Here is a 16,264-nt window from a genome sequence, read left to right as displayed (position 1 = left end):
TTTGAGACAATACAATTGGTTAATAACAAAAAATGTAATACAACTGTCAACCTCATAAAAGAAATGTTTACGGAAATCTGAATGTTCCTTTTATCATTTAATGTAATTGTTAATGTCACGAACTACTTGCACTTTATTGTAGCTTTTTTTGTGAAGAGAACAATTTTATATTTTTACAAAACTATAATGATTCCTATGTATGCTTGTTTATTATTATTATAATTTTTTTATTATTATTATTATTATTATTATTATTATTATTATTATTATTATTATTATTATTATTATTATTATTGAGTGATGCATGCCATTTATTTTAATGTTATTGTATTTTCTGGAATTGAAATAAAGTTTCATACAAAAAAAATGATAATATGGATGTTGAGTATTTGATCCTTCAAAATACACTACCCATGACATGAATTGCATTACACTTTGTGAACATTTTACGATAAAGAGGGAAAAAAACAACAATTCTATGGCTTTATTTGATATTCATTCAGTCATTGGCCTTTATTTAACCAGGCAGGTCATTAAGAACACATTCTTATTTACAATGACGGCCTGGCAAGAGACAAGGGCCACTCGGGGGAAAAGGAAGTGGTTTAGGGAGTAAAACACAGTAAAATTGTAGCTCTACAAAGGTAGAAAACCATTAGGTAGCATTTTTTTTGGCAAAGCAGCAGAAATTGGCAGAACACCGGCGCTGCAGCTCCACCCGCGGACACCAGGGGGCGTTGCGGCGCCCACGTCACCAAGCACTACATCTGTCATAATAATGATATTAATAATGTCATATTTATTTCTGTATTGTTAATATTTCATATTAATAATTTATTTCTGTATTTCTATGTTATCTTTTTAATCACGTCATCACTTTTTATTTGTTTATCTATTATTATTGACCCGGCCGTCATTTATTTTTACCCTTGACGTATATATTGTAGATTCTGTATTTTAGTGTACATTCGATTTCAGCTTTTATTTAGAAGGCCCGAAATACTAATAGGAAAATACGTGCTTTATTCCAAAGCGTCTCTATCCCTTACTGCTTATTGGAATCAATGTATTAAAAATATTAACTGGATGAAAGTGTGGATGCTCCCTCATACATTTTTAATTGTAAACAAGGTTAAGGAGGTATCCTTCAAAATTATCCATAAGTATTACCCGGCCAGTCATATGCAGAAATTTAAAAAAACATTAATACAAAGTAATTTTGTGACCTTTATCCAGAAACTGTTTTACATATGTTTTGGTATTGTTCTTACACAAAAACATTTTGGGCAGACCTCGTAGATTTATTATTGATCATCTCACAAGATTTTTCTTTGTTTTGGGAAAATGTTGTGTTTGGCTTCCTAATATGTCCTAGAGAAAAAGAAAAATGTTACTTTTTAATAAATCTATTTTAAATTTTGGCAAACATTGTTACATACAAGTAAATTCATTAACAAAAAACCTTGTTTTGTTGTGTTTCAGAAGGAAATGGATATTTATTTTAAATCACTTATTGATTCTTCTAATCAAAAGGCTATTAAGACTGTAAATATTTGCACCCTTTACAAAGTTTTTATATAATCCACTGTGACCCCTGGCTCTTCTGTTCTCGGTTCACTCTACGTTGTGATCTTTATACTGTATATTGTGATCGTTGTCAATAAAGATTTATTTAAAAAAAAAAGCTTTTATTTAGAAGAGTTGTCATTTTTTTGTTGGTGTTGCGAACTAAAAACTTGAGAAAAACGACGTTATTTCAACGTTAAGTCAACGATATATGAAAAAAGAAAAAAACATTCACTGAAAAAAGTCCAATTGCGTGCTTTAGTGATCAGATAAATGTACAACACATTTATCAGACCGTACCATTGTGCAAGAACGTGGGTTGTAACGATTTATGATTTATAAGAACCATTTGCCTAAAATACATTATATGTGATAGCCAATGATTTAATAAAACATTTACGAAGCTGTAACACGTTTATAGCCGGTCGTCGGCTGTATTTAGGATGTAGTGATTCCCCCATGACCGTAATGGTAGCGACCACGTGACCCAGTTCCTGCGTGTGTATCGAGCTAGCAGCCATGAGGTGAGGCAGAGAGGGATTTATCATATAATTGTGCATTTTTGGCTTCAGGTTCTTTAAGCGTGTTTGGCTTTTAATTTTAAGACTTCAGTGGAAACTTGGGTTTTGGCTTTGTCGTAGTAAAAAGGCGTATTTCTCACTAGATTACTCGTTGGGTTTGTGTTGGTAAGCTAACAAAGCTAAGTAGCCGAGACTTGTCAACATGTTACAAAACACCAGCGAACCGGCTGATGTCTCGGTTTTTATGCTTATTTTTCTATATCAGTGGAATAATTTGAGGGCAATTGGAAAACCTGTTATAATTAAAACCAGACACAAAAATCTAAAATGATACAGATTAAATTACCGTCACCTTCATCGAGATGAAAAGTAAATTATATGAGATAATTTAGGTGTACACCAGTGAACCAGTCTACCAACAAATCCAACAACATTGTGGTAGTTTACACAATTATTGCTTTTTTGTTAAACCATCCCTAAACATAATTCCCTCAATAACCATGTCTAACTCATACTCCTGCACCTTTCCCTTTTAAAAAAAATTGTATACAGGACTTTATCAGATAATTAGAATATTGTGATTTTCTGTAATGCAATTACAAAAATAAAAATTTCAAACATTCTGGATTAATTACAAATCAACTGAAATATTGCAAGCCTTTTATTATTTTAATATTGCTGATCATGGCTTACAGCTTAAGAAAACTCAAATATCCTATCTCAAAAAATAGAATATTCTGGGAATCTTAATCTTAAACTGTAAACCATAATCAGCAATATTAAAATAATAAAAGGCTTGCAATATTAAGAACTTTATCACAATATTCTAATTTTCTGAGACAGTCCTGTATATGTTAATAAGAGCTGTCATTTGTCTATTTACTGTACAGTGAGCGAAACAACCGGAGTCAAATTCCCTGTCTTGTTTGACCTGACTTGGCCAAAGAAACCTGATTCTGATACTTTAAAACATTTTGAAACTATGCTTGTGACTGGACTTCTCATCAAGTTGAAGATGAAACTATATCTTTCCAAACTCAAATAATGCAAATTAAATTGTATCTTAGTTCTGCCAGATTGATTTCATAGGCCACGTAAAAAGCTCAGTAGTGTTGTATGTATAATTAATATGTATCCTTGTCTTCGTTTATGTCTTTGCTCATCAGTCCAGCACTTTAAAACCAACATGTACATTTTTTCTTTTAATATTATTTGTTCTTTTGTATTGCACCCAATCACCACAACAAATTCCTTGTGTGTGTTAATCTACTTGGCAATAAACTTCTTGTTTATCCAGCATGCTCAGGCTCCAGAAACGCCTGGCATCCAGCGTTCTGCGCTGTGGCAAGAAGAAGGTGTGGTTGGATCCAAATGAAACCAATGAGATTGCCAATGCAAACTCCCGTGAGTTATTTATTTTGCTGTGTAAAGTACCCCAAATACCCCCTCAGTTTTTCATTTGTGTTCTTTAACCCCATTAATCCTCCGCTGTTGTTGAACTGTGACTGCGTTGTAGGCCAGCAGGTCCGAAAACTGGTGAAGGATGGATTGATCATTAAGAAACCTGTGACGGTTCATTCCCACGCTCGCTGCCGCAAGAACACATTGGCACGCCGCAAGGGACGTCACATGGGTTATGGTGAGTGACTGTTGAATTGTAATGTCCTTTATAACCAGGGGTGCACATGCCTGGTGTTATGCATGTTTTAGATGCTTCCTTGCTTCAACACACCCTGATAGGCCTGGCTATGTCACCAACAGACTTGTGCAGACCGTGATCACCAACTGATGATCATTAATTATAGCACTTTTGCACTAGGACTTACTCGGCCCGACTCGGCTCGTCACGCCTCTACTCGTTTGTTTTTCCACAGCCAGGGTAGAAGTGGGCAGGTTGGGGTGAAGCTGCTGTGACGTACTCGATTGCGCAACCGCTTTGTTCATGTCGGCGCTGATGAGAAATCAGCTGGAGCCGCGAGCGGCTGAGAGTAAAACAGCCCATCTACATCCATTTTTTAATTCTCTCGTCAGTCACCAGGTTTATGAACATCTGCACCTCAGAGTTGGATCACCAAACAGACGTTTTGCGCTTTATAATAAAATCGCAGCGAGCCGCGGGTCGCTCTCGCGCTGACTCCCGCTTTCTGATTCAAACGTCTGCCGGCCCCGACCAATCAGTGGCGCGGAGGGTGGTGACGTCAGAAATAGTCCCGGCTCAGCCCGCAAAGAACCTCGCCAGAATGGTTACAGAAATAGTATCGGCTTGGAGCAGCTCTACCCGTCTCAGCCCCTAGTGCAAACGTGCAAGACGGGGCTGCGCCGAGCCGGGCGGAGGCGGGACTAGTGCAAAAGCGCCATTAGAATCAGGTGTGTTAAAACAGGGACACATCTAAAACATGCAGTAGATGAGCCCTTGAGCACTGACTGTGCAGCCCTGTTTATAGTATTTGCTCTAAAGAGACTCTGCAAAGTTATGTGAGTAGTCTTAAGCCTGGATTAAGGTTCTGCGCACAACGCCATCGTGAATCCTTCGGACTTCTCCGTCCCTCCATTTCGCCGTGGTGCAATACCCCCCGAGAGCGCTAGGGGGGTGCGTTCTTTTCCTGAATGGTTTATCCGACTTTTCCGGTCACAGTGAATCAAAGAGATAAGGACAACTATTGTGCAAAAAACAAAAACAAAAAAAATCACACACACACAAAGAAAAGAGCGCTGAAAGTTCACGACTGCTCCACGAACCGGAACCGGAAATGCGTTGCTACCAAGCAAACCAATCACAGCCCTCTCGGTCTGCGTTGGGTCTGCGTCGCCTCGACCCGTAGTTACAATTTTTGGGAGGTGCACGTCAGGCATGGCGTGGCGTGCACATCGCTGTGCAACCTGCGGCGCCGCTCGGCGTCGACTTAACGCAGAACCATAATCCAGGCTTTACTGTAGTCCATATTTATACATGTTTTTACTTACACTTGTAACAGGTTGTGAATGACCAGTGATTTTAAAGTAAATAGTAAATGTGAACTTGCTGCTTTTATCATTGATTTAATATACGTCTTTCCCAGGTAAGAGAAAGGGTACAGCCAATGCTCGTATGCCAGAAAAGTTGTCATGGATGCGGCGCATGAGAATCTTGCGTCGTCTTCTTCGCCGCTACAGGGAGTCCAAGAAAATTGACAGGCACATGTAAGTGTGAATCTTGCTAGTCATTACTGGTGTTGCTGTAGTTTTGAAATTTTTGGGATGAAGATTTTTTTCAATCCAAAGTGGTGTGTCCATCGTTTTTTTTTTAGGTACCATAGTCTCTACCTGAGGGCCAAAGGTAATGTATTTAAAAACAAGCGCATCCTGATGGAGCACATTCATAAACTGAAGGCTGATAAGGCTCGCAAGAAGCTTTTAGCGTAAGTTGATCTTGATTTGTTTATTATTTCCCTTCTGAGTTCTCATATTTGATCATTTGTGACATGAATTTCCTTGATTGTCCTCAACTTTAACACTTTAGTGACCAGGCTGAGGCTCGTCGCACAAAGACAAAGGAGGCTCGTAAACGCAGAGAGGAGCGACTCCTGGCCAAGAAAGAAGAGATCATCAAGAACTTGTCAAAGGAAGAGGAGAGTGCAAAGAAATAAAATCCAAATGAAAAAAGGAAAATCTTTCAGGTTCAGCTTTTTGTTAATAAATCTGGCCAACATAAATTGTCATGTTGTTATCATTTATTGGTCTAAATGAGAGAGTGAAAGGTGGAGCATGGGAACTATGCTGTTACTCCTGAGGTGTAGTGATCTTATCTAAAGCTATTACATACGTAGAGCAACATTTCCCTTACTTGTTGAAAAATGTTATGGTTGAAAAAAGATCACAGGAGGAGCTGAAAAGGACTTGGGAAAAGATGAGCACCCTGAAATAAGTAACCACACTCGCACTAAGCTGTGACCTTCATATTATTAATGGTATATTAAAAGCCTTTCACAATTAGAGCATAAGGTACATAAAATATTATCTTCATTCATAAAGGCTGTCTCTTTTTATATAATAAGAGGCATATAAAGTAATAATCACCAGAATTGTTCATTGTAAAAGCTAAAGAAAAAACATCTTAAGTGAAGGACGTCACAAGCTGTCAACTTATGCTACCAAGACTGCTGTCCTCATTTATATGAATCGCAATATAACTACAGACATAAGTAAACATTGTTTTGAAACCTATAGCTGCAAGACATTGTGGTACAGAATTATTGCCTTGGTCTTTTAAACTAAAGGATGTTGTTTTCTATGTCAACAGAGAAAATAAGGAACCGGAAACTGTATCCTAAGCAAAAAGGACAATCAAATGCAGATTTATTTTTTTAATAATTAATTTTGGGTAAAATGGGAGGGGGGGCAGGTGGAGTAGTCTTTTTGGTTTTCCTTAAAAAGAATCCGTATACATTACATTAACTCATGGGAAAGAAAATTTAGATGAGTTCTTGCAACTAACCAAAAGGTGGCAGCAGAGCGTCAAACAACGCTGAGCCAAGTTAGACCTTCATGGGCTTCAGTTGGTCATTATCCAATGTACAGTGGGGCAAAAAAGTATTTAGTCAGACACAAGTTGTGCAAGTTCTCCCACTTAAAAAGATAAGGGAGTACCTGCGATTTTCATCGCAGGTATATCTCAACTATGAGGGACAAAATGGGGAAAAAAAAAAAATCCAGAAAATCACATTGTCTGATTTTTAAAGAATGTATTTGGAAATTATAGTGGAAAATAAGTATTTGGTCAATAAGAAAAGTTCATGTCAATACTTTGTTATATACCCTTTGTTGGCAAGACAGAGGTCAAACGTTTTCTGTTAGTCTTCACAAGGTTTTCCTCACTTGCTGGTATTTTGGTCCGTTCCTCCATGATCTCCTCTAGAGCAGTGATGTTTTGGGGCTGTCGCTGCAACACGGACTTTTAACTCCTTCCAAAGATTTTCTATGGGGTTGAGATCTGGAGACTGGCTAGGCCACTCCACGACCTTGAAATGTTTCTTACGAAGCCACTCCTTCGTTGCCCGGGCGGTGTGTTTGGATCATTGTCCTGCTGAAAGACCCAGTCACGTTTCATCTTCAATGTCCTGCTGATGGAAGGAGGTTTTCACTCAAAATCTCACGATACATGGCCCCATTCATTCTTTCCCCAGTCGTCCTGGTCCCTTTGCAGAAAAACATCCCCAAATCATGATGTTTCCACCCCCGTGCTTCACAGAAGGTTTGGTGTTCTTTGGATGCAACTCGGCTTTCTTTCTCCTCCAAACACCACAAGTTGTGTTTCCACCAAAAAGTTCTATTTTGGTTTCATCTGACCATATATCATTCTCCCAATCCTCTTCTGCATCATCCAAATGCTCTCTAGCAAACTTCAGACCTGGACATGTCCTGTCTTCAGCAGGAACGTCTGTCCCTGCAGGATCTGAGTCCCTGATCGTAGTGTGTTACTGATGGTTCCTTTGTTACTCTGGTCCCAGCTCTCTGCAGGTCATTCACTAGGTCCCTGTGTGGTTCTGGGATCTTTACTCACCGTTCTTGTGATCATTTTTACCCCACGGGGGGAGAGATCTTGGTGGAGCCCCAGATGGAGGGAGATTATCAGTGTCTTGTATGTCTTCATTTTCTAATAATTGCTCCCACAGTTGATTTCTTCACACCAAGCTGTTACCTATTGCAGATTCAGTCTTCCCAGTCTGGTGCAGGGCTACAATTTAGTTTCTCACGTCCTTTGACAGCTCTTTGGTCTCGGCCATAGTGGAGTTTAAGGGGGCGGAGTGGCCTAGTGGTTGGGGCTTCTGGCGCATGATCCGAAGGTCATGGGTTCGAACCCTGGCACTGGCGTCACTTTGTGCATCCTTGGGAAAGATGCTTTTACTCTTACTTTCCTCACTTCACCCAGGTGTATGAATGGGTAGGGGAAGTATCCAGCGATAGACTAGCGTCCTATACTGAGGGTGGTTACCACGTATTCGTTTGCGTTACAGAAACCAGAGATAAACACCGGTTTGAAAAGGACATACATAGTGGAGTTTGGAGTGTGACTGTTTGAGGTTGTGGACAGGTGTCTTTTATACTGATAACCAGTTAAAACAGGTGTCATTAATACAGGTAACGAGTGGAGGACAGATGAACCTCTTAAAGAAGAACTTACAGGTCTGTGAAAGCCAGAAATCTTGCTTGTTTGTAGGTGACCAAATACTTATTTTACCCAGCAATTTAGCAATTAATTCAGTAAAAATCCTACAATGAGATTTCCTGGATTATTTCCACCCATTCTGTGTCTCACATTTGAAGTTACCTATGATGAAAATTATAGGCCTCTCTCATCTTTTTAAGTGGGGAACTTGCACAATTGGTGGCTGACTAAATACTTTTTTGCCCCACTGTATAACTGGAGGAGATCTAGAGGAAGACCTCACCCAGGACACGCTGGAGAGATCGTTTTTTTCTCAGGTGGCCTGGAAACATCTTGGTATCTGTTCAGAGGAGCAAGTGGACGTCACTGTGGAGAAGGAGGTCTGGGCCTCATGGCTCAGACTGCTGCCCCCGCAACATGATTCCGGATAAGTGGAAATTGATGGATGGATAATGAGACTCCTCAGCCATTTTATTGAAAATGTCTTATAATGCAGAGTAAAATTCTTGATCCTTGTTTATGCCGCAAGAACATTTTTAGGCATTTCCTGCAACATACTGATTGTAAACACCAGTGGCCCTCAGTTGAAATTAATATTTCATGCAGCACTTTCACAACCAGTTATTAATGTTACAGCCATCTGTTTGGCAGGGAAGATGTTTGCACACCACATAGGTTGTTTACTCTTATTTTTATTTAGGCTTCCATGCTCATTTTTAATTCAACATCCGCCTTTTTTGCAGTGCAAGTAGAACCCGTGATAAGTTAGGGGCCCTTGGTGTGTGCACTCTCCTAACTGTGTCATATATATGCATTTCCTTACAGAAAGTCAGAACATTGCAGAGGTCTGAAGTGCTGAATCAACTCTCCATACTGCTGAATCAGCGACATGAAGGCTGTGCATATTGTGGTGTAATTTTCACATCAGGCCAGAAGATATGAAGAGGTCAAATTGGTAATAGGAACAGCTATACTCAGAGCAGGACACTATCTTGCTGAAGGCCGAAGTGTTTTTATCTTTATACCAAATGCACTAATTTGATGGAAGATGGAACGATCTTATCAATGTGTATGGGACAGAACACATACAGTAACCTTGCAAGGACAAGATATTTTATGTCTTAATGTAAATAGTTTGGAAACAGACAACCTGTATCAAAAGCTGCACAATGCCCCTGATATCTCCTGAGCCTCCTCAGTTGACCTCAGTTTCACAATTTTCCATAACACTGATGCTCAGTAATCCATTTTTCCAGAATCTTCTTCTTATACACAGTGGCCATGGTGGAACATGTTTACAGATGCATTGATAACTGACTGTTGTGCATGGATGTGAGGCATTTTTGGAATTATAAATACTCTTCAAAGCCAATTTCAAATGGCTAGTCATGATTTTGTGGTCAAGTTACTTGAAATGTTAATGTATCATTGAAAAATAACTGACGTGAGAACAGTCCATTGTCAATAATACATAGAAAAGGAATACAGATGAATATTATTCTGTTGTGATGATTGAAGGATTTATTTTCCCCAACAACTTGGCCCGCTCTCTGGCATGTGCTTCTGGTTTTCTTAGTATCATGCATAAACAATGGGACACCTAACCTTTTAGACACTGCATGCTGCAAAAAGCCTTCATGTATTTCAAAGGGATTGAGCAGCTGGAAAAGGCACAAACAGCACAACTCATTTATTTACCTTGGTATCCTGATTTAAATTTGATGCTGAGCAGCTTCACACGCTGTACTTTCTCTCAACATTTAATTAAACCTCATGCCGGCATTGCCAAATTAATCCTCAATAACAAAACTATCCATATAAGCGAACGCTAGGAATTTGTGCAGCATGGCCATTTTGTGGCTCTGTTAGCGCAGCTTTTTCGTTATCTTGAGGCGCATTATTTCCTGAAGCGTGAGCCTTAATGAGATAAGATAAGGAGAGAAATATGAGCTGAAACGAAGCAGCACTCTTTATTACATTTGCCTTTCAACCCAGGCGAGACAAATGGAGCATGCACAGGAGTTCAGGACTTCAATAGCTGAAATGAGGAAGTGAAAGGGATTCGAGGAAAAATATTTTTAAATACAAAAACACTTACAGTATCTAAGGAATGATCCCACTCCTGTCATGCTGATAAACCTCTTTTATCTAATGTGTGTAGGGCAGGGACTTTTGGCTATCTTCTCTTCACATGTATTGTCTTCAAAATTATACCTGAAATATTACTAGGTGACATGGGAAATGTTTGGATAGTGGAGTTTGTCAGGGATTGCAAATTTCAGATAAGTAGAACCACGCGTGTACATATGACAGAAGAAATTAACCTCATCCTCTTTAGTCAGTCTTTCTTATCCGTCAAAGATATTTTTAGTCTCTCCCCCCTCTCATGTTCAGCACATTCATGTTACCTAATTGCTCGGTTCAAAGATGGAGCGATATAATGCCATCAGAAAGCAAGCCGGGAGAATTAATTCCCTTATTCATGTTTGATGTTGGAAGGGAGGATTAACAGTACTCTCTGAAACAGATCACAGTTCAGTCAGACAGACAGCGACATCAGATCTCATACAGATCAATGCCTCAGCCCCATTTCTTAAAATAGTGGTTTGTACTTCTAAAATTAACTCTGCTTTGCATTTTTGAAGCCATATATATATATATATATATATATATATATATATATATATATATATATATATGCATCCAGACACGACTCAATAGCAAAACACAGTTAAAAAAAAGAAATAAAGGTAATCCCAGTGGATCCTGAGAAGGTATCATCTCCAAAACCTTGTTACTAAGGTAACAACAATACGTGAGTTAGGTAATATTTATACTACTAACACATAGTACTGAGCTACTGCTCTTGAAAAGGGCAGGTTGTACGCATTCATCTCTTGTGGCAGCTTTCTGGTCCCATTTTGATCAACCTTGGGTGACTGTCACAGCTTTCCTCTTGTATGAAGGTACAGCTGTGGGAATCTTGTGTGAAATGATCCACAAAACAACTGCTATGATCATGCACAAGCAAAATTACAAGAAATCTAATCAGAAGTGTATCGGTGGGAACTTAAACCACACGTGATTGAATCATTATTTACACTTTTGAGTTTTTATTTGAAATACTTTCTGTAATTATTCCATTTACACTCAGTACCACACTGCCATGTGACACACTATGAACCCTGCAGGTGCTGTACACGCTCTGATCTAGGAGTGGATTATTAATGTCTGGTTTGCAGATACACGTGTTGTTTTCTAACAAAACTGGATAATTCTAGATCAGTAAACCCAGTGTTAACATTTGGTTCTCGGGTGCATGTGTCTACAGTTACAATCCTGCAGTTTGTACTAATGTAATAAGATAAGAGGTTTGATTACAGTGTGGGACAGACTGACACTGGAGATGATACGATGCTTTGGGACCTTGCTTTTTGCTGTTATGACAAAACAGTCTGTTTTAGTAAGTTAGTCTGTCTTTACAAACATAACTTTCTGAATGCCCGACTTTTTCCTTAAATGCTGTTATTTCAGATTATTAAAATTAGGAGGATTATAAAATGCTTTTCTTGATAAAGCACTGAAACGGCATCTATTAAAAATTAAGAGTAAAAAAACAGGGAGACAGTTGTGTGTTTTCTCAGTTACCAAGATGTCTTCTTCTCTTCATTTCAAACCTGCCCTCAGTGTCATTTACCATTTGAATCCCGGTCCTGCGAGAAAGTTACAGTTAGAGTGGTACAAATAGTTGTCAGTCAGGATTTAGAAAGTACAGCTACGTCTCACAAGCGCAGAGTAAGCTTAAAAACATGGAGCAGATCCATGTTAATCCATGATGCTTCTGCAGTAAACAGAGAGCTTCACTTGGCCATAGATCAAAGGTCAATAAATCAAAGAGACACATTGATTGATAACTGAGAAAAAAGAAGACAAAACTGTTCTTTGCTGCTGCATATTTGGATAAAACACATTTTCACTTTCTGCTGGAAGTTCAAGGATTATAACCAACGTTTTCCATTGATATATACAGTACTGGAGTTGAGGGGGGATGAGGGGGGGTGGCATCCCCCCCTGAAATAAAAACGGTAAAAATCCTCCCCCCTGTAAAACTGCCATCCCTCCTTTCCATCCCTTATGTTATTTCATCAATGAATGTGGTTTTACTGCTATTTCAACATTTAGAGTCATCACCAGAAAAATAACACCAGAAAAATAACTTATTTGACAATTTTCACCTGTTTCAAGTACATTTTCATTTGAAATAAGTAGGAAAATATGTCAGTGGGACAAGATTTATCTTCTTATTACAAGCAATAAAAGTGAAAATCTACTTGAAACAGGTGAAAACTGTTGTTTTTTCCAGTGATGAGTCTTGTTTTAAGTGTAATGAGATTTTTTTTACTAAAATGAGACATTTTAACTAGAAATAAGACAAATATTCTTGTTAGGATTTTGAGTTTTTGCAGTGATCCATTTTACTTATCCTGTGAAGGACAGAGTCATATTGATAAGTTCAGAAAAGTGTTTTTTATTGTTGTGTTTTGATGTATTTGATGTAAGCCCAGTGGATATTTAAAGCTTACAGAAGGCTGCATTTAACTGCTGCTATGTCATTCCTGCAGTATTTCTGCAGGTGTTTTGGTCACTGCTATTATTTGTAATATATTATATTATTTATAATCAGCACAAATTATCTGTCCCCATATGATAAAATCCACCATCCCCCCTGATTTTTTTTTACAACTCCAGTACTGCATATATATATATATATATATATATATATATATATATATATATATATATATATATATATATATATATATATATATATATATATATATATATATATGTATATGTATATGTACTGTATATGAATATATATATATCAATGGAAAACATTCATTATAATCCTTGAACTTCCAGCAGAAAGTGAAAATGTGTTTTATCCAAATATGCAGCAGCAAAGAACAGTTTTGTCGTGTGTGTGTGTGTGTGTGTGTGTGTGTGTGTGTGTGTGTGTGTGTGTGTGTGTGTGTGTGTGTGTGTGTGTGTGTGTGTGTGTGTGTGTGTGTGTGTGTGTGTGTGTGTGTGTGTGTGTGTGTGTGTGTGTGAGAGTAACATTCAGTCCACAGAGCTACATCAGTGGAACTGAGATTCAGAGAGAAGATAGAAGACATCATCAAACATCATTATTTTAGAGCAGGGAAGACATCAAATACATCACACAGCCAGATAAGAGATTCATAAAAGTCTTTTCATACAGTAGGTCTTAAATATCAAAGCCACTCTTGAGAAATTGTTCTGCTATGAAAATCGTGTTTACAGATGAAAAAAAAAGAATCATGAAGGGCAACTGACTCAGAGAGGATCATTTTAGTCAAATTAGTGTGAAGAATTCACTGTTTTTGAATCATTGTTGGAACAGTTATTTTCAGTTACCGTTCAGTTTTTTGTATATTCTTTTAAATGCCGGGTGGCTGCATGGTTGAGTTCAAACAGGAGCGATATTGCTGCCACTTCAAAAGGACCTTTTGTGCAAAACATTTTCAAAAAGTAGCTGAAAGTTCGAAAAATCTGAGTGTCTGAGTCTGAGTCTGAGTGTTTTGACTTTTTAAATCTCGTCAGCCGTTTTCTTCCAATATCTCACACCACCTTCATCTCTCTGCTCCGTCGTCTCACTTGATATTTGTTCTAAACATCCTAAACTTAATTTTCCATGATTGTGAGTGTCTTATCTTGTCTTTTTACCAACTCTTTTTTCTATCTTAAGGATTCACCAGTAGGCCTATGCCAAATGGTTTGCACTAGTTTTTCTATCTTTCTTGTCTCAACAGAGTAATTGACTCGGTTGAAGGTATGAAAAAAAAGTGGCTATATAGATGATAGTGAGCAAATCATCTTTAGCAAAACAGATCAGTTCTAATTATCCTCTAATTCCTGTCACACTGAATAGTTTTCAACTTCCTTTTCATCCCAGTATAGAAGATTTTACAAGATCCTTTGTAGCAATAGCTCAAAGTGAAGACTCAACTTCACTGAGTCCTTAACTGCAAACAATAAGCTCGGTGAAGTTTCGGCATGTGTATCTTTACATATACAGAGGGGAAAAACTGATGCTGTGTAGCTAAAAAATGAATATCTTCATGTTCACAAATATAGGAGCTGTAAAGAAAGAGCAGCACGAAAGCCCGTCCCCTGGATCTCAAATCCTTTTCTTAGCACCTTAATGGATTTTGAAGTGCACTTTTAAGATTTTAGAGCAAGTTGGAAACCAGTTAGGAGCATTGAGGCCTGAGGTTGGGAGGTGAGGCATGAAGCACAGCAGTCTATGATCTCTGGTCGTGTACAAGTCGACACACTACTGCAAACATGAAGCAACAATACTGCTGAAGGCATGAATTGGAGATGCTTCAGCCTTTTACAGTGCTCAGGCAAAGTTAAAGAGTTAAAACCAGAAACTGACTTGTAGTACTTTATAAAAGGTTCTTGTGACTAAAAAATCATTAATATCTGAGAAAACATAGCGTAAAATTATAGAAAAGAACCTAAAATCATTTGCTTTGTGCCACAGTGTAAGGTCCTCGGAAAATGCTAAACTGTGATAATGTGTAAATGATTACGCAAATGTATAACGAGGAAGCATTATGTAACTAAGAAACCAGGATATTTAACTGACAAAAAGAGGGTTCTGTGTTCACCCAATGATTAGTGGGGGATGGGAATACCTCTTTGACTGCGTAGCTAATGTAGAGTTTCAGTCGAATGTGGAGATAGTCAGTACTCGAGTTGTAAAAAAAATCAGGGGGGATGGTGGATTTTATCATATGGGGACAGATAATTTGTGCTGATTACAAATAATATAATATATTACAAATAATAGCAGTGACCAAAACACCTGCAGAAATACTGCAGGAATGACATAGCAGCAGTTAAATGCAGCCTTCTGTAAGCTTTAAATATCCACTGGGCTTACATCAAATACATCAAAACACAACAATAAAAAACACTTTTCTGGACTTATCAATATGACTCTGTCCTTCACAGGATAAGTAAAATGGATCACTGCAAAAACGCAAAATCTTAACAAGAATATTTGTCTTATTTCTAGTTAAAATGTCTCATTTTAGTAGAAAAATCTCATAACACTTAAAACAAGACTCATCACTGGAAAAAACTACAATTTCACCTGTTTCAAGTAGATTTTCACTTGAAATAAGTAGAAACATGTGCCAGTGCAACAAGATTTTTTTGGCTTGTAATGAGAAGAAAAATCTTGTCCCACTGGCAGATTTTCCTACTTATTTCAAGTGAAAATTTACCTGAAACAGGTGAAAATTGTCACATTTTTCTGGTGTTATTTTTCTGGTGATGATAAATGTTGAAATAGCAGTAAAACCACATTCATTGATGAAATGACATAAGGGATGGAAAGGGGGGATGGCAGTTTTACAGGGGGGATGATTTTGACCATTTTTATTTCAGGGGGGATGCCATCCTCCCTCATCCCCCCTCAACTCCAGTACTGGATACAGTAAATCACTGCGGGGACTGAAGTCATTAACAGGCATAAACACTGAAGCAACTAAACCATTTAATACTTCCTGATCAAAATAAATTGATAAAATCTAAATGCAACTATTCAACACCCTCACTCGCAGCCAACAGCTGCATCCTCGAGTTGGTGTTCACTCCTTCTCCTGCGCGGCTGTCATAGATTTTGTATCTGGAAGGCAACCCAAGAGGCTAAAAGAAAAGAAAAAAAAAAACATTAAAACTATGCTACAGCCCAAAGGTTAGAGATGGAGCGGAGAGGAGGAAAAATACTAAGTTGTCATCACCCATGATCATGATGTTGGTGAAGAGATGTGGTGTTTAATCCACAGAGTACATCTTGTGGAGAGAAAACAGGCAGGGCAGGTGTGGAGGTGCGGTGGATCTGTAAGATTGGGAGACTGTGTTGTGTTTTATAAGGTGTCTGGAAACCTTATAAAAAGAAACAGCCATCTGCTATTCAGAGCTCTATTTTGCTAGA

General features: G+C 38.2%; 1 protein-coding gene across 1 annotated transcript; it reads left to right on the top strand.

Annotated features, from left to right (window-relative positions):
* Window positions 1-1,964: 1,964 nt before the first annotated feature.
* On the top strand, window positions 1,965-5,779 carry LOC133418879 (large ribosomal subunit protein eL19). Its single transcript, XM_061707757.1, has 6 exons — window positions 1,965-2,090; window positions 3,385-3,491; window positions 3,604-3,726; window positions 5,147-5,267; window positions 5,375-5,485; window positions 5,587-5,779. The coding sequence occupies exons 1-6, from the start codon at window positions 2,086-2,088 to the stop codon at window positions 5,711-5,713; spliced, it is 594 nt and encodes a 197-aa protein (XP_061563741.1). The 5' UTR covers window positions 1,965-2,085; the 3' UTR covers window positions 5,714-5,779.
* The last annotated feature ends 10,485 nt before the right edge of the window (window positions 5,780-16,264 follow it).

The sequence above is a fragment of the Cololabis saira genome, chromosome 19 (assembly GCF_033807715.1).
Source record: "Cololabis saira isolate AMF1-May2022 chromosome 19, fColSai1.1, whole genome shotgun sequence".
Taxonomy (NCBI): domain Eukaryota; kingdom Metazoa; phylum Chordata; class Actinopteri; order Beloniformes; family Belonidae; genus Cololabis; species Cololabis saira.
This window is presented reverse-complemented; position numbering and strand designations above follow the sequence as displayed.